This window comes from Hippocampus comes, unplaced genomic scaffold, assembly GCF_001891065.2.
Source record: "Hippocampus comes isolate QL1 unplaced genomic scaffold, H_comes_QL1_v1.1 scaffold132, whole genome shotgun sequence".
In the NCBI taxonomy this organism is placed as follows: Eukaryota; Metazoa; Chordata; class Actinopteri; order Syngnathiformes; family Syngnathidae; genus Hippocampus; species Hippocampus comes.
Genome location: NW_017805467.1, coordinates 4304277 through 4331140, shown reverse-complemented (window position 1 = coordinate 4331140; position 26864 = coordinate 4304277). Strand labels below are relative to the sequence as shown.

General features: G+C 41.1%; 1 protein-coding gene across 3 annotated transcripts in view; it reads right to left on the bottom strand.

Moving 5' to 3' along the window:
* Positions 1-26864, bottom strand: part of LOC109519021 (cAMP-specific 3',5'-cyclic phosphodiesterase 4B-like) — a 90532-nt gene that overhangs the window by 5396 nt on the left and 58272 nt on the right. For 2 of the 3 annotated variants that reach the window (XM_019875258.1, XM_019875260.1), the window contains one exon: positions 204-398. In XM_019875258.1, coding sequence (XP_019730817.1) covers positions 204-398 — 195 coding nt within the window. Of the gene's footprint in view, positions 1-203; positions 399-11225; positions 11833-26864 lie in introns of those variants that run through there. The other variant, XM_019875261.1, reaches the window with a different exon arrangement.

The window sequence follows — 26864 nt, the reverse complement described above, 5'->3', positions numbered from 1 at the left end:
CACCTCCAAGTATAGCTAGTGCAGTGAAATACTACAGCATTGCAAAGTACAGCCCCAATAATATAAACATTGTGAATTTTACACCTCTTTGATAGTGTAAATCAGAATTTTCATGATAACAGTATTTTTAACTTTATTCAATTGTGAAGGTGTACCTAAGGTGTGGCCAGTTAGTGTACAGTATTTGAATTGTTTCAACTCACAGCTCAGAGGCAATGGAGGAGTTCCGTGACATGGACTTGGGTGACAGATCATAGTCGCTGTCAGAGCGATACAAAAAGGACTCTCTGCGCTGGTTGTGACCTGGGAAGTTGGTGTGGAGGACAAGACCAGAGCCGGGGGAGGCCTGAGGGTCCAGAGGACTGCAGCTGGTCGAAGGGCCATTCTCCACATCGAAACTGCAAACATAACGGCGCACTGATTCAGACCATTTCATTTTCATCGACCATTTGGCATTTGAAGACATAACAATCAACACATATAATATGTTATCGACTGTCAGCCTGTGAGAATTAGCATGAATGACACAAGGGCTATTAAAAAATCAAACATAATATTGCAGGTTTCATTATACAAACAAAATGCTTTGACTTTGATACTATTCAGTGTGTCTTTTGATGTCTGGGGTAGTTTTAATTTGCTGGCTGAGGATGAAACAAGGGTAGCGCAGATTGATTCATGTGTACCATCAACATCCCCTTAAAGACATTTTTTTTCCCCCTGTATCAGTGCTTTAACACAGCTCGTCGTTTTATAGCAATGAAATCACCAATGGGAAGTCCTTGAATAAATCTCAGCAAGACCATTTTCGAAACTTTTAAATGTACATAGCCAACTTTTTATTTTTTTTCAGTTCTTTTTGCAAAACTTGCTGTTTTCAAACAAGGAGCTGAATGGGAAAATCCAACACAGGTGTTTGATTCATAAATAAACCAGCACATTTCCTGGTTCAATTACAATTGGTATTGAAACAGTCCCCTTCATGATGCCTTTCAAATTTTGAAAACACAAGACCAAGACGCCTCCTGACAGGTGATCCACAAGATTGGGAGGCTTCAAACGGAAAGATCTCAATGGTAAGTGGCCACTGGCCTTAAAGTGTGACAGAGTGGCATAAGCAGGTTGCAACACAGATACAGTGACTGTTAGAGTAATGCCCACGTCAAGACTACACATATGTAGCCTGATTTTGAGCTGACAGACATGTCACGAACAAGCGTAGTGTCTCGTGGTCGATCTAGACTTGTCTTGACGCGCCGTAGGACGGCCCTCTTCCCGCCATCCAGGAACACCTTTTCTTGCCTTTTCTGAGCAGAAAAAAATGCCTTCATCGACATGACTTTAATAGCTGCACGTCCCACCTCTTTGTCAGACCTGCGTCAATGGACTGAATCTTGACAGAAGCACGCAACTGCCTTTTCTGAGCAGAAAAAAATGCCTTCATCGACACGACTAGTTGCACGTCCCACCTCTTTGTCAGACCTGCGCCAATGGACTGAATCTTGACAGAAGCACGCAACCATTGGGCAGGGTCTGGTCGGTGACGGACTATTTAATGTGACGCCTCGCCCGGTCCAAAAAAACAGAACGACATTTATCTGACAGTCTGACATCGCGACTGTCGTGAACGACAAAAAAAGCTGTGTAGTTTGAGAAGGCCATAACAGAAAAAAAGCATAGAAGTGGACATATTTGGAAATGCAGGAGTCAGTTCTTGTCTGAAACAGCTGTTGTAAATTTTGCTGTTCAGTTCCTTGGAAGTTAACCAAAAAGAAGTTTAGAGAAACTCTAACTAGATTCACCTTTTAGGTTCATCCTTAAATGTCACCCGAAAGCCAACAATCTATTTTTTTGAGATGTGTATATGTCATTTTGCTTTTGCTACAACATCCATGATTTAGTTTACGCCTCTCTATCTGCTCTCAAAGTAGATTATTCATTATATATTCTTACAATTAATCGGTTATCAGAGAAAAGGAGCTGGGCGTGGGCATGTTTTTTGGAGGGGCTTGTTGTTCCTAGCGGACTGGTCATTGCAGAGCAAATACAAAAGACCTATAGCAGCTGCATGTGCACAATATAGTCCATGTTCACACATGCCTGCATTTTGCACTAACTACTGCATGCTTGACTGCCTGTGCCCTCAGGTTAATCTCCTGTTTCATGTCAGACAATCACATGCAGACTGTACAGTTGAACATCACTCGCTCACGCATTCACTCACCCATGTATGAACGCATTCATGCATGACACATACATGCGAATGCCGGTTAAAAACTTGATTGTACATAGGCCCCCAAAAAGATTGTCGAATGGAAAATGGAAGCTTTGAAAATGATCAAAGTGGTTCAGAGGTGATGGAATTTCTACAGAACAGTACAAATAAACATCTTGTCTTCTGAGAGGGTGCAAAAAAAAAAAAAGTTTTGTGGAGTCCGTGGGAGGAAAAAAAAAAAAAAAAAGTTTTGTGGAGTCCGTGGGAAAACTTACTTCAAAAACAGAATCAGTGACTCGACCTTATGATTCACTTGTGATTCCCACAAGAAGCAATGATTAGTCCAACAAGAAAATAGGAAAGATACACATCAACACATTGAGTGCGTTTGCACTTCAAGCCCATTTATATGAGGGGTGTTGATTTTGACTTTGAAACCTCAACAAGAAAATAGGAAAGATACACATCAACACATTTGAGTGAGGGGTGTTGATTTTGACTTTGAAACCATCGGTCAAATAGCCATCCATTCATCAGCTTTATGTCTCTCTCATCCATTTTGAGCACAATTTTTCAACTGAAAAACAAAGTTATCGAATAGCTTTGTTCTGTAATTACCAAAAGGTAGGAAAATAATCATTGATCTCGTGGCTGTGTTGGCCCTGTAGTGTGCTTAACCAGACAAAAGAAGGATATCCAAGCATTTAGCCTTGCAATAACAGCACAAAGACAGCTCTTGGGAACAAAGAGCCTTTTCTGTGTAATAGGGTGTATTTGTCTGGGAACTCATTCTTACTCATATTACTCTCGCATGCTTTCTCATTAAGTTCATCTATGGAAAAACACTCGAGTGTCACACGTCGACTGCAGTAATGCAATAACGTGTCCTTTTCACAGAGGGCACGGAGTAGGTCTGCGTGCAGACAGACAGGATGAGAACAAGGACTGTTCATCCGACCTGGTGAGCAGTCAAGAAAATTGGAGGCAAAAGGTTTTGTTACAGTGTCTTTTTGAATGAATCAATTACACATGCGTGATAATTCACAATACAGAGCCACAAAACAAAGACTTTGAGTGAAAGGGTTACAAAGACAATGCAGAGACAAATTTTGTTTGAAAGAATTTTTTGCTGTAAAACAGAAAGATCTCCTTCTGACCCCAAACAATTTGGGATGACAACATTCCAGAAAGACATTCCATTCCCAATTTTCCAACTTTCTTGGTCCACCAAACCAGAATGACTTCAACATTACACCTGAATTTTTGATTCATTAAATAAATTTAGTCTTGGTGATTTCCAGAGATAAACTGTTCATCCGACCTGGTGAGCAGTCAAGAAAATTGGAGGCAAAAGGTTTTGTTACAGTGTCTTTTTGAATGAATCAATTACACATGCGTGATAATTCACAATACAGAGCCACAAAACAAAGACTTTGAGTGAAAGGGTTACAAAGACAATGCAGAGACAAATTTTGTTTGAAAGAATTTTTTGCTGTAAAACAGAAAGATCTCCTTCTGACCCCAAACAATTTGCTATGACAACATTCCAGAAAGACATTCCATTCTCAATTTTCCAACTTTCTTGGTCCACCAAACTAGAATGACTTTAACATTACACCTGAATTTTTGATTCATTAAATAAATTTAGTCTTGGTGAAAATAATGTGCAATTTTGATTTCCAGAGATATATTTGTACATTTTACAATGTGTCTATTATCGTAGTGGTTTACATTGGTGTAGAACTTCACTTCAACACACTGATGGCTCTCACATAATTCAGGATATAACACACACACACACACACAAAGGATAATCTAATGCAAAACAGTTCAATGTTCCCAACACACACACACACACACACACACACAAAGGACAATCTAATGCAAAACAGTTCAATGTTCCCCCTATAATTCAAATCTTTGCTTTGTAAGTCCTAAAGAGACCAAAAACAAAAGTAGATTATTCATTATATATTCTTATTAATCTGCCAATTAATCGTTTATCAGATTTTTTTTCCCTGACAAATATTGGACTCCGCATCGGCCTAAAGAGAAATCCATATGGTTCAGGCCCTTCTTATGGAAATTGTATATTGTGGTCTTGAAGTACATGCATCCACTTGGGCAGAAATGGTTGGTGATTGTATCAACACTAACAATGTTGTATTCATATTAATCAATCAATCATCGAGCAATGCATTCCAGACAAATACACATTGTTTTTTGTTGTTGGTTGTTTTGCACAGGAAGGTCAATCCTGTGGGGAGGTGGGAATCATAGTGTTCGCTATCTTAGTTTAAAGCACGAAGAAAATCAAATAATCATTCGTAATCACCGTTGAAATAAAAGGTGAATAGTCCAGGCTCCAGCTAAATACATGCCGAACTTATTAATAGAAACCAGGCCACTAACATAATCAGAATTTGTGCCAAGTCATTTTACATGCTCATTAAGTAAAAATTAACCCAACAGATGCGCTCATTTACAGATCGTTATATTATTTGCAGTGTACATGTTGCACAATTTCAGGAAATGCAAAGCAGAACTGGACAGGAGGCTTGACAATGATAAAGCACTACCTCCTTCGTTAACATGTCTGTAAAAACATAGAAGCTTTTCGTGACGTGACAGTTGAGACTCAAAAGAAGAATGAATTACAAATTAATGTAATGTGTTTTTTCATTACATTGTGATGTTATCAACAGGTCACTGTACGTCTCCCCCGATTGCTCGCATGACCCAGTTAGGGGGCAATCTCTTGAAATATTTCAATATTTGAATGCCGTGTAAAGTGAGATTACACAGTTGTTCCGACATACATGAAACATGTTTGAAGATAACTGCTGAAAGTGTGCAAAAACTATGTAGGACTGAATTGTGGTGAGCCATAAAAATGTTCACCATGTCAGAATATTTTGGCTGTGGCTAAAACGGCGGCAAGTGACACATTGAGCATCTGGCATAGTCCCTCCTCCTCCACTACGCAAGACCTTTTACAAAAGGAAATCGGTCCCGGTAGCAATTATTAGCAGACTCCCAGAAGGAATGCACAAGCAGCAGAGCAGCTCCAGCCAACTTGGACCCGGGCTGGCCCCAAGGGATTCACATGGGAACTGCAGCTATAAGCTTTCTATGCAGTTGTAGCTATCAAAATTTTCCTTCAAATGCAAATTATATGCATGTATGCTTGTGCATTGTTTACTGTGTTTATCATGCTAATTTTTCAATGATGAATCCACTAGGTCCTGATCTTAAATGTTCTTGGTCAGGATTATGACATAACAATGTTGATATATTGGCAAAACACATATCCTCGTTGCCTGAAATTTGGATAGATTAAAAATGAGATCTAATTTTTCAATGATGAATCCACTAGGTCCTGATCATAAAATGTTCCTGGTCACGATTATGACATAACAATGTTGATATATTGCCAAAACACATATCCTCGTTGCCTGAATTTTGGATGGATTAAAAATGAGATGTTTCCAGCTAAGGCATGAAAACCAAAGCGAGTTAGGAATCATAAAATATTTTAAAGCGACTATTCGATGATAGGTTCAAATCGAAAGTCAATGAATTGAGTCTGAGTCTGAGAAGCGGATATTTTGCACATCTGCCTCTCGTGAGAAGATAAAAGGTCCCCCCTCTTGTTCTCTACCACTCCTCTCTAAAAAAGCTCTCCAAAACTCCCCCAAAAATCTCAGCACTCTTTTCCACATTTACCTGACCATGGTCTCTGCTGAAAGACCTCTCACTTACTGACAATCTTTAGTTTCAACTCTTGATCTTGCTCTTTCAACTTTAAGTCCCGCCTGAACCTACCAGCGGGGAATTCTAACTACCGGTAGCTGGAATTTTGAGTTCTCAACCAAACCACGCTCGTGGCCGGTTAGCCGTGACAAGCTGGCTGTCGGGAGCACAATCTGAAGCAATCAACCGGCTCTTCTTCTGTGTGGTCCTGACAAAGCTCCAAGACCGCACGGGGTCCAAGCCACGAGAACACTGCCAAACGTTTGTTTCCCTGCTTCCAGCTGCCTCCCTTTTCCTTTTTATTTCTTGTATTCTTTGTCTGCAAACAAGTCAAAATTCCATCGAGGTGCTATTCTCGTGAGACTCCACTGAAAAATGCGCTGATGGTGAGTTGACTCGGTCGTGGAGGAAGATGCCGGTCCGACCTGGCAGACCAAAACGTAACGTCAGGGTTTGCTGGGAGTGTCTGGCAAAATCGCTGGCAGAAAAAAAATCAACTCCCACGTTTGGCGGAGCTTTGCCCATGTCCCCGGGGTGGCGGGGTACAGTGAGTCCGAGTGGACCATGTTCCGCGCCTCTATTGTTGAGGCGGCCAATCGGAGTTGTGGCCGCTACGTGGTCGTTGCCTGTCATGACTAAAACCCACAAACTCGCCAGTGGACACCGGCAGTAAGGGATGCGGTCAAGATGAAGAAGGTGTCCTATTAGGCCTTTTTGGCCTGTGGGACTCCAGTAGCAACAGAGGGGTACCGGCTGGGCAAGCAGAACTGGAAAACTAATTTCCAGAAGGCTTTGAGGAAATTTCGTTCCACCATTTGACGTCTCAGGAAGGGGAAGCAGTGCACCATTAACACTGTGTATAGTATAGTAGGTCTGGGGTGCTGCTGACCTCAACTCGGGACGTTGTGAGTTGGTAGCAGAATACTTTAAAGACCTCCTCAACTCCAAAAACACGCCTTCCTTAGAGGAAGCAAAGTCTGAGATGGGAACTCTGAGACTGGCTCTCCTATTTCTTGGTATAAGTCACTGAGGTGATTAAAAAGTTCCTCGGTGGCAAAGCCCCAGTGGTGGATAGGATTCGCCTGGAATTTCCGGCTTACCTGGTTGATATGCCTATGCAATATGGTCATTGGGGACAGTACCTCTGGATTGCCCAATCAGGGTGGCCGTCCTTTTTAAGAAGGGGACCGGAGGGTGTGTTCCAGCTACAGAGGGATCACACTTCTCAGCTTCCCTGGTAAGGTCCATTCAGGGGTGCTGGAGACGAGGGCCATAGGCATGACCCAAGACAGGCTGGAGAGACTACGTCTCCCGGCTGGCCTGGGAACACCTTGGCATCGCTGGAAGATGGAAGAAGTGGCTTGGTGGGGGGAAGTCAGGGATTCCCTGCTAGAGCTAAAAAAATTATGTATTCAAAAAACTTACAAATAAATAAATTAAATTAAATATTTTTAGTTTGCCGAGCACTGCTACCAACAGCAATAGATGAGGAGTCCAGGCCGGTCCACCAAAAATACTTTATAATATTGCTAAAAATGTGTAACATAATGTTTTCAGAATACCCGGTACCCTTTTGGTGTGGGCATCTAACTATTTTCAAAAAGTAGGTATTTTTGTTAAGCCCAAATAAGTCGATTCATAGTGCAGTCCTTTCTTTCCTACTTCATGTTTCTACACCAAAGATATTATACTCGATTCTCACGAGGTGAGGCCTAGCCTACTTTTTCACATTTCATTTAGTCCATAACCTGATTAAACAGGCATCCATGTATAAACAGAAATGATCACGTGTCAATGCGTTACATCATGAAGTTGAATACACACACTTACGTACTAGTCAAAGTACCTTATGTCCTATCCTAATTACACTCAGCACCTTGCGGTAGTAAAATAAAACATACACAGTATTTAAAGTTTCAAAAAAAATAACTTAAGAAGGCAAGAGAAACATGTCATTACAGGAGACATTTTTAATTTACAGTATATGAGTACATTTTTTCCCCGAGGACAAACGTTCCTTTTGTTTTGAGGGACAGCTACCCGCTCACATCATAAAATTAAGTTAGATTTAAAACTAATTACACAATCAAGCCTAATTCAGACATACAATCAAATTAGAAGTATATAAAGTATATATTTTAGGTCTTAAGATGTTGTATACCACCATAGAATGTTTGAAACAAAACAATTAAGATCTGACTGAATTTAAAGAGATTTCAGAAAAATATGTGCCACTTAGGAAGGACCGCCTGCAAAGAAATTTGCACAATACACTAAGGGACATAATTGTAAATACAAGCATACTTTTCAATACCTGGATGGAAAAAAAAACACTCTGGAGAAGGTCGGTATAGTTAAAATATATGATCAAGAGATGAATTCAGACAAACAGTCTATAAAACAAGGTTAAAATCACTTGACAGAAACACCAGAATGAGCTTCTAAAAATCTTCAAGGGGAATATTCTTCCATGTGCCTCAGACAGAAAGGTATCACATTGGGCCCAATTTTGAAAGACTGGCGTACGTGCGCTCGGCATAAAAATGGCCGTGACTTCATGCCAACGCAAGTCTAGTTGTGTGGGGTCATCCACCCATCACTTTGGTATTTCATTTCACATTTAAAGTGTGACGTATTTCCCAAATAGATTCCTATGGCATTCATATGTTCCAGGAAAACTCCATAATCCAGGAACTACAGCGACCTGTTGGACCACGGCATTTGGGCACCTAAATATTCAAACTAGATTTCAATCACAGCTTCATTGATTTACTTGAAATGTATTTCACTTTCCTCCGGCGTTCCCCAAGGCTCAGTCCTTGAGACTTTTCTGTTCATAATGTACATCCTTCCCTTCTGCCAGATTTTCCAAAAATGTAAAATCCATTTCCATTGCTACAGTGGATGACACCCAGCGTTGCCTGTCCATTCCACCCAACCCACCTCCATCATGTCCCCCACTTGCCTCACACACTTTATACAGAAAATCTGATTTGTCAATTCCTCAGTTTCCTCCTCTTGAGAGGTTAAGAGTCTAAGTCATCCTCAATAGCACTATTTCATTGGAGTCACACATTAATTCCATCAAATGGTTTCACCTCTGCAACATTTCCCGTCTTTCATCATTTCTCTCATGTAACAATACTGCTACTCTTATTCATTTACTGGTCACATCCTGTCTTGATTACTGTAGTACTCACTGGTTGACAGAACAAATCTATCCTTAAATTAAAACTAGCCCAAAACGCTGCCGGTCACATTTTTTCAAGATCACCTCACACCTTTTCTACAGCAATTTCATTGGTGGCCCACACCATGTCATATATTTCATTTTATTGTTCACTTTTACAGGGACAATGCACAACTCCATTAATTGAAGCCGAGTTAGCTAACAATTTAAACAGTTATTTAAAAAAAAACAACAACAACCACAAACACACAACGCAAAACAGCTCAGTATGTAAAAGTCCATTATTGTGAGATATTGACTAAAACCAGTGCACCAAATATAATATTCATAGCAGTATGATAAAGACAATAAGACATACAATATAACAGTCACAAAAAAATTCAACGCAATCAGTGGTGATGGCAGATTTGAGCTGTCTTGAACTGAAGCTTGATATGAGGTCCTGCTCCTCACATTCAAAGCCATCAGAATTAATTCATTTAATATAAAATACTAATTAAAGAAATATCAGTTAATCTGACATTGGAATACTCTCCCATATCCACACCCTTTCAAAATTTGCTATTCTAACCTTTTTCAAATCTTCACTTAAAACGTCCCTCTTTAAACATGCTTGTTATCATATAGAATTTGTCTAGGTCATAATGAGGGGTAGCACAGTGGGCAAATGCTTAGCACGTCTGTCTCACAGTGCAGAGGTCTGAGGTTCGACTCCAGGCCCAGGGCTTCCTGTGTGAAGTTTGCATGTCCTCCCGTGCCAAGATGTGATTGTGAGCGTGAATGGTTGTTTTTCTATGTGTGCCCCGCAATTGGCTGACAACCAGTTCAGGGTGTACCCTGCCGACTGCCTGATGACGGCTGGGATAGGCTCCAAGCACGCCCTCAACCCTTGTGAGGAGAAGCGGATTACAAAATTGATGGATGGATGGATGCTGACAATGACTTGTGTTATATTTTGTTTAATTATTCATATTATTTTGGCTCTTGAGTTTTATAGTACTTTGTTGTATATTTTTAAATTGTTATTTCAGTCCGGTAAGGTGACCTTGATAATGATGATGATGAGGTTGCCTATTATTATTAATCAACCTTTGTGATGTACGAGGCAAACCATAAAAAAAATACCGTCAAGATGAGTAATTCAGAAAGACAGAGAGTAGGCCGGAATTCATGACTCACTTGTCAGATTTCTGAATAAACAGTACTTATTTTACTGTTATCAATGTATTTCTTTATATGGTCAACAGCTTATCCATCCAAAGTTAAGAACTGAAACAGCGATGACACATGCCTCGCGAAGCTAGAATAAGAATGTTCTCATGTGTGTGAAACAGACAGTGACAGACCAGGATAAACGTGCTCTGTTCGAACAAAGGAAAATAAATAACACTTGAGAACCAAGTCCGATATTTATCCCCGAAAAACCCAAGTTAACACATATTAAGGATTTCTTGAAATTATTTTCTCCAAGATACGCAAATGCACCATTGGTACATGGGTTAATGTATGCATGCAAAATTATATTCATTTACTTGTTTTGTGTTGAAAAAAAAGCTATCTACAATAATGTGAGCCATAAATTCCACCATCCCACCACCTGTAATTCATTTATTCCTTGCTATAGAAAACATTAATTTGGCCGACCTCCTACAAAAGAGAAAACCACTGCAACTTGTAAATGCATTAACTAATATGGTAAGAGGGCATAATCTTGATTATTCGCCTCCCCTAAGAAAAGACATTTTAGTTGATATTTTAGAAGGTGACGCCAGGACAACAAATAAATAAATCCTGACAATTTCTGAGAAAATCATCCAGTCCCGTAAATGTATAAGTTACATTTTTCTCAGAAGCACATTTAAAACAAACAAAAAAAAAAAAGCAAAAAGAGCAAACAGAGACCTGAAATACAGTAAGACAAGAATATATGACAAGAACTGGTCCAATCACAAACTGACTCCAGATAAAGTAATGGAGACCAGAGCAACAAAAGAGCAACGCCACTGCTGTAATTTTACATTTCAGACATAATAAATGTGCGTGCGTATTGATGTCAATGGTCCTAACCTGTTCGTGTGGCCATGGTTGACGGCATGGAGTTTCCTTATAACTTCCTCGCTGAAGTCAAAATGAACCCTTCCTCTGGCACAAGGTGAACGCCGGTACATTGCCCCAACACAGACATGCACACACACACACACTACCTGGCACACACATGGAACAACATACACAGGAGCAGGAACACACCAAGACTAGCAGATATTGCACACACACACACACACACAGTCTTTCGCTAAAACTGCCACACACCTCAGCAAGCCATTAATGCATGCGTACACTATAACTGCACATACTTCCATTCGGGCTGAAACTCGATTCAAACCTACACAACAATAACACTCGCACAGTGCCTTTGAAACAGACATCCAAGCTACACACCACAGACATGGCTGCAGTCACCCCCTCCTGCACATTTAAAACAAACAGAAACAACCATTCAAACATCCTGACACACACACACACACACACACACATACCCACACACACGCGCGCACACACACACACACACACACGCACACAAATACATATACACACAGCTCACATCATATCATTCAATTCTTGTCTGCTCTGACTCTCTCTCCCTCTTTGTGGACTTTCTTTGGCAGCTACTGTAGTTCCTCCCCATGGTTTGTTTGTGTGTGTGTGTGTGTGTGTGTGTGTGTGTGTGTGTGTGTGTGTGTGTGTGTGTGTGTGTGTGTGTGTGTTCCCTTCGGTGCAGCCCAGCAGAGTAAAAGAGGAACATTCAAGATGCGGAGTGGATTCAGTGGACTCTGGAGTCACTCATCACTCCCAGCCTCATTACCTTTAAGCGGATGTGTTTTTTGAGGATAATATGAAGGAACAGCCGCTCACATGAGCACTGAACGCAACCTGAGTAGATACATTTTATCTTGATTGAAAACCAAACTGTAGATTTTAGTTCCAACTTAAAGTGTCCACCTTGTCTTGGGACAGACGTTAGTGGCATCTGGCAAACTCGCAGGGGGTCACTGCGCCTGATGACATTTCACGGTACTGCACTGTATTACAAAAATGCTCATATAGAGGAATGTGTATGTGCTTCAGAGTAAACCCGCCACCTGCGCACATCAATGGGCTCAAATGCAAGATAAATCAAAACAAAAAGAATAATAGTCATTCAGAAAGACGTTCAATGGTCCAGATTGAATATGTGATGGAGGGCATATTCATTTAAACGGATTGTAAGGACCCAATATTATGTTGCATGACTGTGACTATATAGTACAGTCTAGTTATACTGTGTGAAATATGTATGGGGTGGATATGAAAACATGTTTTTTTTTCTAATCGCACTTCCTAAAAATAATAGACATATGAATTGATTATTAAAATAATCGTTAGCTGCAGCCCTAAAATGTTGACGACTACTTTGGGCATTTGCTTGAGGTGATTTGAAGAAAAAAAAATGGTAACATAAATTGTCAATTTCTACAGAAACATCCACTTACTTATCATATATACAGTAATTTCATGTAATATGATGAGTGTACAGTATTGTATGTGCTGTACTTTATATCAGAGTAATCACTGTAGTAGGCATAGGAAGGACAAGGCTTTGTATTCTAAACTTTTTGATTACTCAACTCTCAACTCAACTGTATTTATAGAGCACTTTCAAACAGCCATCACTGCATACAAAGTGCTGTACATGGAGCAACTAACATGATTAATGAGATTAGACAATTTATTTTTTTTGTCAGTAAGATTAAGTTTGAACCTCTCATGTAGCTAAACATCCGTCCATCCATCCTCGAAACAGCTTATCCTCACTCGTGTCGCAGGTGTGCTGGAGCCTATCCCAGCTGTCATTGGACGAGAGGTACACCTTAGATTGGTTGCTACCAATTGCAGGGCACATAAGGATAATCTTGACACTCACATTTACACAATTCAGAGTCTTCACTTAACATTTGGGAGGACCAGACCACCTGGATAAAACCCACACAGCCACAGGGAGAACATGTAAACTCCACACAGGAAGAATCGAGCCTGGATTCAAACCCACGGCATCGGAATTGTGAAATGGAGCCGATGCCAGTTCAGTGAAGGGCAGGTGTTAAACCGGATGGGCTGCGAGCCAATCGCATTGGACACATCGACAAAAAAACTATTGAGACTCACTACCACGCCAATGGACAATTCAAGGCTTCAATGAGCCAAACATTCATGCTTTTGAATGTAGGACGAAACTGGAATAACTGGAGAAAACTCACAAGCACAGGGCAAATATACAAACTTCAAATAGGAAGGCCAGAGCTAAGATTTGATCCCTCAGAATTATGAAGCACACATGCTAAGCACTCACGCACCATGCTGCCCGTAATGCCAAGGTAATAAAAATATTAGAAATGTCATTTTGTAAGATGTAGCGTTAAAACACCAATCCAAACAAGAATAAATATATTGTTCAGTTACAACCTTGCAAAATTAAACATCTCTGCATACAAATTGTGCATTTTTGACACACCAATTATATTACACTGTATGTTATTAGATTGTGCTGGTGTTATGTCATGTCCAGTGATTACTGAAGTCCTCGATATGTTTGAACATACACTTCCACTAATGATCGTGTTACGTAACTTCCTTCATGTTTTTGAAACAATAGCTTTGGTAAAACATTATTTTGCCGAAAGAGATAGCTCATTTTTAAATCATAACTCAAAGAAAAGAGTGTGACTATAAATCCTGTTGAGGCAAGCAAACCGCAGCCAGTCACCAAAGTATTCATCCAAAAACCACAAAAGGTGCAACAACTTCAAACAAGTACAGCACGACGCTGCTGTACACATTAGAGGGCGCCCTGACCATTCTCAGGGGTCGATGGGGGAGGAATCTGCAGCCTTTGATACTAGCAGCCACGAGATGGCAGTGAATTCCCGCATCTGATTGCATTCTGTGAAAGAGATAGGCCATGAATTTCATGTGAAAAAGAAGCAGCCTGCAGGATGGGCCACCAGATGTGCCACACAATCAGTAAAACGGGACTCAAATAAAATGACAGCTAGATTGGATCTGAGCACATGATCTATTTCACGTGATGAAGTGGTGGGGTTCTGCATCCCCTGTTAAAATTTTACTATACCTCTTAAAAAGTTAAATACACAAAGGTCGCAACAGTAATGAGTATACGTGCATGTATCTCATAATACTGTAACTGCAGGTTTGATCTGATTTTTATACAACATCAGGCTGAAATTACCATGACTGATAAAAACTAAAAAAGTACCTTCTGTGTCAAGTGGAGTTTTTACCCTGACAAGACGGTCAGAAAATGTGAACAAATTTGCATGCTTCAAGGCAGTGAGTGAGTCCAGGATTCTTCATCTTCCCACAGTATTAGTTTAACCCATGACATGAAAGTGCTTCTCTCCTGTATAACTCACCATGCAGCCATTTTTAAACTGTATCAACACCAAACAAATGTAATGCCCACATCCTACTGCGTATACAGCGCGCGCGCGTGCGCGCGCGCGCGCGCGTGTGTGTGTGTGTGTGTGTGTGTGTGCCTCACAGTGCAGAGTTGCAGGACTCAATTCCGGCTCCGGCCTTCCTGTGTGGGATTTTCCATGTTCTCCCCGTGTCTGCGTGGAGTTTCTCCGGGTACTCGGGTTTCCTCCCACGTCACCAAAACATGCATGGCAGGTTAATGGAACACTCTAAATTGTCCAAAGGTCTGAGACGTGGGCGCGGATGGTTGTTCGTCTATGTGTGCCCTGCAATTGGCTGGCAACCGGTTCAGGGTGTAGCCCGCCTAGTGCCCGAAGACAGCTGGAATAGGCTCCGTGACCCTTGTGAGGATAAGCCGGTCAGAAAATGGATGAATGGATGGATAGCTCCTGCCTAACAACATAATGCCAGAATGGGATTCTTAAGGATTTCACATATTAAAGTCATTTGTGATGCAGAAACTCATATGTAATTCAAGATGGATATGAAATATGAAACATTTCAGGCAAGGAACATCGGATAAGATTGTATTACTTCAAACTTTACTTGGAAAGTGAGAAAAACAAGAGATAAAACCAAATTAGACTGTCCCAGATATTTTGAAGATTACCACTTTAATATTGCTTTTTATGATTGAATTAAAACATCAGGGTTTTTTTTTTTCAGATGAGGGTTGGGACCTAGATCGACCGGCAAATTGGGGGCAAAGCTCTCAATTTACCGGTTGATCTACGTTCAAACCCTCATCTATGGTCATGAGCTGTGGGTTGTGACTGAAAGAATGAGATCTCGGATACAAGCGGCCGAAATGAGTTTTCTCCGCAGGGTGTCCGGGCTCTCCCTTAGAGATAAGGTGAGAAGCTCGGTCATCAGGGAGGGCTCAGAGTCCAGCCGCTTCTCCTCCACATCGAGAGGAGCCAGATGAGGTGGCTTGGGCATCTGATCCTGGACACCTCCTTGGTGAGGTGTTCCGGGCATGTCCCACTGGCAGGAGACCCCGGGGACGACCCAGGACATGCTGGAGAGACTATGTCACCCAGCTGGCTTGGGAACGCCTCGGGATCCGCCGGGAAGAGCTATTAGAAGTGGCTGGGGAGAGGGAAGTCTGGGTTTCCCACTAAAGCTTCTGCCCCCGCGACCCGGAAAATGGATGGGTGGAGTGGGGGTTACAATTGGGTGTCGTGGTCATCATGCGCTGAAAGGTAGTCAGTCGGTGACGGGGTGCGGCTGTCATGCGCTAAAAAGTAATCGTCAACTGGGGCTGGTGGTAGCAGCTGGCGGTTGTGATGGGACGGACTGTAAATACACTGATTGTTAGGGAAACTTCACACATCTCTACCCCCCCATGTCCCTGCCATTGGTCCAGGCACTGAGCGGCTCGCCTCGTGCTCAGCTGAATGGGGGAAATTGAGGAAGCCGGCTCAAAATATACACAAAGAATCCCTTATAAAAAGCAAATTGTGCTCGTTAAGTTATCGGATATTTATTTGTTGATCCAAACCAGAAGGACTTAACCTGACCCACATCACAGACTGGTTCCGGCCTTCTGTGTGGCAGCTGACACACTGCGCGTCAGCCTCTGACCCAGTCACCCTTGCCCACAGTGTTTTTCCATCAATTGTACTCATTTTTTAATGCCTGTGGACATTGTGTTTAATGCTTGTGAAAGCCATTTCAGGCCTTAATTTTTATAAAATCCATTTTGTGACTCTGAATGCTTTTTAATGACCAGCGGATACCTCAAAGCCATTTGAATATCAGCTAAAAATAGCAAGATAAAAAAAAAACCCAACAACAAAGAGCTCAAAAACATGTTTTCAACAACAGATGCACACAAATGAGGCGCCAAGAACGAGAGCGGAACAATTCAAATTTTGATATTTACTAACTAACTTTGAAGTTCAGAAAAAAATTGATTTTTCTGACAAATACAGGTCAAAATCTAGGTTTAGTTGTCGTCCATTGGTGCACTCAGCCCTGACCCTGATTTATCAGTGCCACAACTGGAAAAACTCCTATTGTCAAGATAGTCATGCCCACAAAATCAGGCTTCTTCCCGAAAAATATGAATGAATAAATAAATGAATAAATAAATCCATCCATCCATCCATCCATCCATGTCGTCCATTGGTGCACTCAGCCCTGACCCTGATTTATCAGTGCCACAACTGGAAAAACTCCTATTGTCAAGATAGTCATGCCCACAAAATCAGGCTTCTTCCCGAAAAATATGAATGAATAAATAAATGAATAAATACATCCATCCATCCATCCATACATACATACATGCCCAAAAGTGAAATTCAGAGATAAACAACTCAGAGAAGAATAGTTTGAGCTTGGGTGCCAACACACCTGCATGTTCAGGAAAGTGAATATTATTTATGGGGGGAGCTCTTTTGGTATTTTGCTAGCCTTTGCACAGGATGTAGAATTGGGCGTAACGGTGCGGTTGCGCCTTTGTGGGATGGAAGGAGCCCAGCCAATCGTGATGGTATCGCTCGTTTACATTAAAATGAGGGTGGTAGGAGTACCCGAGTATGCCGTGCTTGACATCGCAGAAACAGAAACACACTCGCTGGCATCTGTGTATGACATAGGCAGGTACACTTCAAGAAGTCCCTTTGATGGATGATGTGGTTGGCCGTCCATTTGGCCGTGCAACTGGAGACCACCGTGCACCCCCGATTGTGCGTCCGTGTTTGCTGCACAATGAACCTCCTTTTAGCTAGTCAAAATATTGTTCTACTTTTTGTCACAAAATTATGATTATTGGCCCAGAGCTGCAAAAGTAACGCCCAGTGAGATGTAGCGTGTCTAAAAAATTCACAAACAGGCTGAAATAGACCATTGCCGTGGCATAAAATGACAATGTGCCGGCTTTATGCCGAGCACAGATGTTTTGTAAGCCAACGGTCAGATGAGTCGGGGGCGAGGCACCGCAACGCCAATTGTGGCGTGACACGGGCCAAAACACGGTACACTAGACTTGCACTGGCACGAAAATTAAGTTACGCTTGGCACCAGTCTAGCACAACAGGGGCCTTCATGTTATCCTATTATTGTACAGTACCAGATCTCATCTGAAAATCATTCAGGCAGCATGTGACTAGCCAACCACTCTACACAACCTTAACAAAAGCGTCTTCACAAACTAAACTATGACCTTTCTCTAAAACCATGCTTAACAGAGACTGTCTATCTTTCCATTCATACAGACTGTTTCTGTGGAAGTGTTGAGGTCAAAATTGTATTTTTGAGTAGTTGTTTTCAAAGTCTTAAACGATGTTTCAATCAATTCCCCACTGTTCAACATTGTGGTCGCAAGAAAAACCAAAAACTGTTAATATAAGGTCAAGTTGATTGTTTTATTTTATTTTTTTCAGTTTTTGCTTTTTTAAATTTAAAATGCATTTTGTCTTCCCTTTCTATTTAACATGTTATGAAAGCCTCGATTATAATATTACCAAGTTGTCTGGTATCATAACTCCATAACGGTGTCAAAATCAGTAAAACATTTGCTGAGTTATGAAGAATTTATTGGAGCCAAACACAGTTACCTCAATCCCCGAGTTACCTCAAGTGAAAGGAAGGTAGTGCTGGGGATTCCCTGTTCAAGATGGCAGCTAAGTCTGTGTATCCACGAACAGCCAAGGTTGCCTCTCGTGGTTAAGTAAGTCTCAAGGCTTCTTCTGCAAATGGAGCACCACACTGCCACATGCTGGCAGCAGTTCCATACATTCTGGGCTCCAGTGTGCAATTTGAATCTCTTTTCTGGTCGTAAAAGAGATTAATGGAACAAACATGCATTAAACATATTAAAACGATGGTTGAATGTCAGCAGGTGCAGTACATGTGTGATAAAACGTATAAGGTGGAGTGCAGTACTGCCTTCCTTGCCTACCCTGACCACACATCCCTGCATATCAGCGACGACCAGAACAGCAACTAACACAAGCGTACTGCAAGGATGACAAACTTGTCACACTATATCCTGCTACTCATATGCACGTTATAAGAATGAACATGGGGAAAACAACCACAGAGAAAGCTTCCCACATCTTGTTTAGCTTCACCTACCCAATCCAGGAGTGGTGCCAGAAGCAGAAAGGACTGATAGGAGGTTCCAAACTGGATGATGCCATCGTCATGGTCTTCATTAGCCTTGGAATCAAAAATGTGTTTTGTTTCTAGTTTGTGTATTGCTCTCTGTAAGTCTCGACTCAATTACTTACTTGATTTGATAAATCACTTTTGAATGCGCAAAGCGAGTATTAATGAACAGATCTTGTTAGGTGGTGGCACGCGCAGACAGGCAATGCGCCCTGGAGTCCCACACGGTTGACCGTCACAAGGTAGTCTCATGAAAGCAGGCGGATTATCTCAAGGCTTGAATGGTGCATTTTCTTCTGAGTTTGATAAAACAGCTGGTGTTTGTAGAAAATAATACTCTTTCACTTTTCAGCCGGGATGTTTTTTTCACCAGCATGATTAAAAAAAAGTTTGGATGATTATGAAACAGGTGGTCCGGTGGTTAGTACGTCGACCTCACAGTGCAGAGGTACCGGGTTCAATTCCAGCTCCGGCCTCCCTGTGTGGAGTTTGCATGTTCTCCCCGGGCCTGCGTGGGTTTTCTCTGGGTACTCCGGTTTCCTCCCACATTCCAAAAACATGCATGGCAGGCTGATTGAACACTCAAAATTGTCCCTAGGTTTTGAATGTGAGCGTGGATGGTTGTTCGTCTGTGTGTGCCCTGCGATTGGCTGGCAACCGGTTCAGCCCGAAGACGGCTGGGATAGGCTCCAGCACCCCCCGCGACCCTTGTGAGGATAAGTGGATCGGAAAATGAATGGATAGAATTATGAAACAATCTTCATGCAGTTCTTGGGAAGTTTCGCAGCGTTCAGTGCAAAATGGAATGAAAAGCCAGTTGAGCAAACACAACCCCCCAAAAAAGGAATGTATAATACATACACGGACAATCACACAATCCGGTATTGGTCACAGCGTGTCTCCCATTCCAATTGTCTTTGAAAAGCCCAACAGCTTGTTGTGTTGTATTGTATGACTCTGCCTGTCCCTCTGAAATTGACACTGTTTCTGTTTCTTGTCATGGCCTCAGCTCAGGTTTGCTGGACTACGCACAGGTCACATTTCATCAATGATCTCTGATCCTCCGGCCTCAAGTCACCAAAGACTTGATTTAAAATTGAGCAAAGTCAATGAAAACTTTTTTTGTCAGTGTCCAGTTTCCTGAAGTTTAAAAGTTGATTGACGCAAACAACGCAACACTTCACTGTCGTTACAAACAACAAATAGAGTACTGTATACCTGCTGCTCGTTTGGTATCGTGAGAAAACAATGCTGTCGTTTGCCATTGTTGGTTTGCGTTTCTGTACTGAGCACATAACCGACACGCACATGATAACCTTTATTCTCACAGAAAAAACAAAACAAAACAAAAACTTCCAGACCGGTTTTTAAATGTTTATGTTTTCAGGCTCCAAAACACAGTTAACAGCCAAAACTAATAGTCGTTTTAATCTGTTTTCGGTTAAACAGCCAGAGTAACCACAACATTACAAAGCCATTCATTTTCTTCCTCTGTTACTCGTTTTTATCTCACGACAGCAGTATGTGTCCCACTGTCTTATTAGATAGGGCAGCAACGCACTTTACACAAGATAAGGACAACAATCATGACAACAGTTTGCATCAGGATGCACAAGCTCCTCCTCAAGCTCTGAAAATGACAAACTTCAAATTGCAGGTTTGGAAAAACAGTAAGATTGGCTGATTTTCATCTCGACACTTCACACTGCACAACTCGTACATCTTTCAGCAAATACAAACAGCAAGGTCAGAATTGTATTTGCAACATTGCGCACACATTGTTTGATGTACCATTTAGAGTGCCATTACTGAAGTGGACAAGTGAGAAAATGCGGAGCAACGAGTGGATTCAAAAGCACTCAACTCATGGCTTTCTGTTAGGACGGTGAAACGTGGTTCAATCTAAGTAAACAAAAGAAGACATGGGGATAAGATGGAGCATTCTTTGTATTTTTGTCAAATAAAATAGTTTTACTATGATTAAATCAAACACCGATAAAATAATTTTAAATGTGACAAAAGCTTTGGGTTTTTTTTTTCCAAGTTCAGCCAACTCATGCTCATACACAGATACAGTCACGGCTCACAGGTAAGAGACCCCGTTGACAAAGTCAGTTTAGAATGAATTTCATTGACACTGTTTGTGTCACGGCTCAGGAGAAGATGAATGTTTTGTTGAAGAGCAAACATACATAACAACATCCGAAACATAATCACTTATGCTTATTCATGTTGCTAAATACAGAACACAGTGGTACCTCTACTTACGAAATTAATTGGTTCTGGAAGAAATTTCTTAGCTAGAAAATTTTGTAAGTAGAGACGAGTTTTCCATGTAAATGCCCTAATCTGTTCCAAGCCCTTCCTAAAATTCAGACATAAATGTTTCCTAAAGCATAAAGATGCATGAAAATATGTCACAAATACATGTTACAATTAGATTATAGCACAATAAATGACAGCTGTGCAAAATATAAAAAAAACAAAAAATAAAGACAAAAAATGATGGTCATTTAACTTTTAATGCATCCTCATCGTTTTTTTTTTTTTTTGCCCTCTTTAGTGCATGTTATCTCTCAGAAGTGGTTTTTTGCCTGGCGTTTTGTGAAGAACTGATCCAAGGACGTTTTCTTTTGTTGGCTTTTAACAATCCTTCGAAAATGTCCAAGGCAAACGTGAGCATAGTGAGCGATCGCCTGACTGGTGAACACTTTTTCTGGGTGATTCACATTTACATAAAACTATCGGAACACCTCAGGGCCTGAGGGACGAATGATGAGGACGCTATAAAGACACATATATCTCTATCTACATGCACAGACACATACGGTCGAAGTCCCTCTTAGCCAATGGGATGCCAGGATGATGCTCGGTTGTAGCCAATGGCGGAGCAGCTATAAGTATGTTGCGTTCAGGAAACTCAAGAGCAGCGAGTAGCAGCCCATACTGTATTTTTACCGTTTGTATCTTGAAATTTCTTTTGTAACAAGAGGCAATATTTTCCTGTTGAGACGTTTTGTAAGTTGAAAATTTCGCATGAAGAGACGTTCCTAAGTAGAGGTACCACTGTACTATTTCTTCTCCAACTTTTTTTTTTTGGATTTCATAGTGCATAAGTTAACCAGTTAACCTAAATTCACCAAAGACAGTGATCACCATCAATCAAGCACATTTAATTGTGTTTGTTTTATTTTTTCTTTCTTTCTTTTTTTCCCCCCAATGTCAAATCAAAACAACAGTAGCGAGCCAGTGAAGTACCTGTTTGGTTTGATTATGGACTTATTGACAGGCGAAAAGAAGTGTTAGTGTCATGTCAAACACTGCATGAGCAAAGACAAAGTGTAACTACTCAGATGCATGTCACAGTCCTCCAGCAGCATGGCCATCGACCCGTACACTCGACATATTCATGGTTCCTCACAGGGAGCTGCATTGATCTCACATTGTGTTCACTTCCACAGCCTTTTGAAAGTTCCCTTGCAGGGACACACCAGAGAGCTCTCAACTAAACACCAACAAAAAAAATCTACACTCCATTTGCCTTTCAATTCAAATATCAAAACATACTTTTCGTGACATACAGAGGTCGTAGAAACATAGGAAATATAGAATGTTTCTTCACATGACACTCAAATTGGCAATAGAGGTTAAATGTAAATGTTTTTTATCCTATATTATAGGGACATTACGAATGAACATCAAATGGTCTGTATTGCCATTTAACAGTATATGTATGGAAATGTGATGTGATACATACTGTCTTGGTGGAACAAGCATGCACTCAAATAGGTCAAAACTGCAGCAAAGGCCACAAGTGACACCAACACAATCATGTACTGTACTATGTAATTATCACGATGTCGGTTCACACTCATGTTAAGTGATTAAGTCTCTGTGTTTGTGCTCAAGGGCATGCATGTTCTGACAATGCGTGCATACATCAGTGGGGCATACAATGACACATCACAGTTGGGTTGCCATGGCTCAGTGTTGAAACACAGCTCAAATCTTCAATTGACTTCCTAGATCTCATTTTCATCTCAATTCTTCAGCTCGTGATTGCATTTCCTTGGTTGCATTTAAGACCTCACCCACGCTTGATTATTTTCGATGACTTTTTACCCTCGATCACCCTTTCACCATCCCTGTTTCCTTCCTGAATGTACACCCACATTCGACAAAAATTTATAATGCCATGCGCTCTCTTTCCACCAGCAAATATTGGCATTTGACTGACCGGTGTGCACCGAAATATCTGATTTGGCCATTTTACCATTTGGGCCATGCCCACAGTGAAGCCCCTTAAGAACAAACATAGTTTTACCAGGAAGCTTTTTCATAGGATAATGAATAAAGGAATTGAAATAATCTGCTCTAGTCTCATTGCAGATGCATTTTATGCATTTCACTTTTGCCATTTTTACATCTAAAAAGAAGCTAACCAGCACCGCTGGGGAAATGTCAAAATGACAGCATACGCCACTTTAACTTGGGCAGTCAAGGCACACGCGGTACTGCTGGTGATGCTGCTTTAACGGGAGATCGCTTACATCATGTAATTGTAACATGAATGCATAGTCTTCTTCTTTGGTGCACCAAATAAAGGGCAAAAGATGCCACCTCATAGCATTAGTTTCACTATATAAACTAATGCCCAGTTAAATCTCATTGTCAGTATCTTCTCACAGTGAAGCTGTTGCGTGAACACGTTGAATTAGAGTTTCACAACAGTGAACTAAAGTTCCCATTTTATGTTACTTTTGTCAGGTCAGCCTGCATTGGAGCCTTAGTTGGATGCCAATGGAAGATAGAGGCCAAGGCAACCTCCAGGCCAGGCTCTCCTGGAGATCCCAGGTTATCCAGTTACATGATTAGAGTAGTGCAGTGACGTCAAAGAAGATCATTGTGTGTTTAGGAATACTTTCTGTGCGCATACACGGGGCACTTCTTCCTTTCTGAGTGTTCTTTGTGCAGCTTGGCCCCATGGCTAATGTGTGCCCCCGGACACACACAAAGCACTGTTTGCAACCTGAGTATAAGGAATCAGATTCCAACTTCTCTCATACACTGGAAAGCCTGGTCTCTCCATCAACACACACGCAAACAAAAACAAACACGGACAAACAGTGAGGTCTTCATCTGACAAAAGGCTTTAGTTGGATTAAAAGGGAGGCTTATAATGCATTTGGCATCAGCACTGCGTGTCGGAAGGCCACAAAGAATGTATGTCATTCTCGTATCAGCACAGTCTGACTCTCTCTCTTCTTTCTCTGTCTCTTCACTCACATTCTAGCCTCTCCTCACCTTTTCGTGGCGTCGGCTTGTCGCTCAGTCATTTCTTCTGACAAGTCACCTTATCCTCTCGTTTTTTTTTTTTTTTCTCTTGTAGCAACTCAACTCAACTTTATCTATATGGCACTTTCACAACAACCACAGCTATAACAATTTTCCAAGACTGGCCGTGATTTTTAAATCACCACTTACGCATGCTGTGAATTTAACAATATTTTATATGTCAGCTCTATCACTGGAATGAAATGATGACGCTAAAACTATTCTTACTTTATTGTAAACATGGCCTTTTATGAGCAAGGAGGAAATGTATCAATTTAGAAGTCACTTGAGGGGAAATTCCATTTCGCATGTTGGACATGCAACATGGGCGACACGTAAACACATGCAACGATTGAAATGGAATCATGGACACATTTAGTCAAGGCAAAAGGGATGAACACTTATTCCCGATGGCCTATATCTTAAATAAAAAGAGAATTTGGATCGTTAGCTCCCAGGCATACCTGAGTAGCGCTGTCATCTTCGCCTATGAAAATGTCTTTCATCCTGCCTGCACCATTACCTTTAGACGGGCTTGCTCACGTATCCCTGACAATAGGATGTCTGCTGTGAAAGACAAATTCAACTCAGTGAGCTCAGAGGTGTAGTGGACTTGTGTCGGCATACCCAGACTGATTCAGTCATTTACTGATGCCCAATTCCAAAGCCAAAGGTTGCTGTGCAATACCATCCCTATAGATTAGTGACAAAACACTGACTGCACGAGCCTTGAGGTATGCTAGGACAGCAAAGGGAGGTGAAAGTGGATGTGAGAAAAAAAAAATCAAAGTAGTGGTGATAAAGCGAAGTGAAAAAGTAAGAGGAATCGAGAGACACCTCAGAAAAGGAAGGGGAAAATGGCTTTAAATAGAGACTTCATATCCTGAGAAATGCAAAGACTAAGGGTCAAAATAAGCATATTTAAAAAGAGGTAGAAAACAAAACAAAACACACAAAAGGGGCGAGCAGGTCTTCATGCAGCTGAGTCACTCACTGCAGAGCAGCCGCAGAGACAAGTCCTGCCAACATTCAGTTCACAGCACAGGCACTGATTAAAAAAAAAAAAAAAAAAGAAATCTGTCACAGTGGCCGCAGCAGCTGCAGCCTGGCAAGACCAGACTGATACAATCGCATGATAATACGTCTTCATTCAAATGCATCACAGCGGAGGTGAAAATCATTCTGTGCTCATCTGAAGGCTTGGTCCCATTTTTGGGTAAAATGATGAGGGTATGACAGTGATAATCAGGTGCAACTTTTGAGTGTGCAAAATATATTCATTTGACCAAGATCTGTGGTTTTATTTTTCTTGTTTTGGTTGTAAAGTGTCCTTGAGTGTCTTGAAAGGCGCTTATAAATGAAATGTATTATTATTATTATTAAGAGTGAACCACCAAAGCTTATTCAAAGCAACGATAATGAGAATCACTGTCAATATTATTCACATAATAACAATACAGTATGCTAACAATGGCAAAGTCTCAAATAAGACAAAACTTTTGAGACTTGATGCTATTAGCTCAAAGTGTTTAATAGCCACCGGGGACATGCAGAGGGTGGGGGAGTGAGTGGGGGGGGGGGGGGGGGGGGGGGGGGGTGTTTGGGTGCTTTAGCACTTGCCCATTTTTCCCTTGATGCCCAAAGTGCCCTTTTTTTATTTTCCTCCTCAGGCGCTTGTGTGTGAAAGCATGTCTGCGGTGCTTCAGCAGTAAAACGTGTAACTCAGTCGAAAAATGGGTTAAGATAAAACTAATGTCGGAATCGAAAAAGTTCTAAGCTTTGGATTTAAGCGTGAAAATGAGAGCGGGGAGGGCAGCACGAGCTGTGCAATGGGTCAAAAATGGCATAAAAGGGCATGGAAATCAGGCAGTCGCAACCCCCTTAATTAAATGGCAATGTTAAGGGATAATGTGGTGTGAGTCGGTTTCTGTTAAAAGCTCACAGGAAGATGTCTGACTCCACGGCCCAGATCAAGTCAAATCAGAGACCGAAGCTCAAGCTGATGTCATGACTTCTCTGTCTAACTTGCTATTTTACTGAAACAAAGTGTTTCTCATTTTATGTTTCCAATTAGTGCTCACTGCTTTACAAATCTCGTCTGTATGGAACCCGGTTAAGAAAACCATACAGTGATTGGGAATTGGTGATCGTGTTCTGAGCAGGGTTGTGATGCAGAGGATTTCAAATTAGGCCGCAGCACACTTGAGTTTGGAAATTCCTGCATGCTTCGGGTTTGACTCACAACATGTTAGAACATTGGCAAAAATGTTAATCAGATGATGATGTGGTCGTTTTCAAGTCCAGGCTCCATTGATACCTGTATCTGAAAACACCAAGATAATTTCTTTGCTTTCATGAAGGATTAAGGAACTCACAAAGTGTTCACATTTGACTGAAAATCTGAGGATTTGGTCTCTTTAAAAGTGTATTTAATGAATAGTATATTAATTTAAAAAACTGCAGTTTTGTTTTGTTTATTCAACAGATTTTGTTTGTTTTTACCACTTCACATGAAATTATCTTGAAGCTTGTGGTTCACTGTCATTGTTTTTAACGACCTTGATGCACGTTCGCTTTTATGAGAACGGTTAAGTAAAATCAATTGAGATCAAGGGTGTTACAAATGTACCATTGAGCTTTGTTTTATTATTGTATTACTGAAGGTGCTTGAATGTTAAGCATCTGACTTTACTCTGTACCAAAAAAAAAAAAATACACACATATATA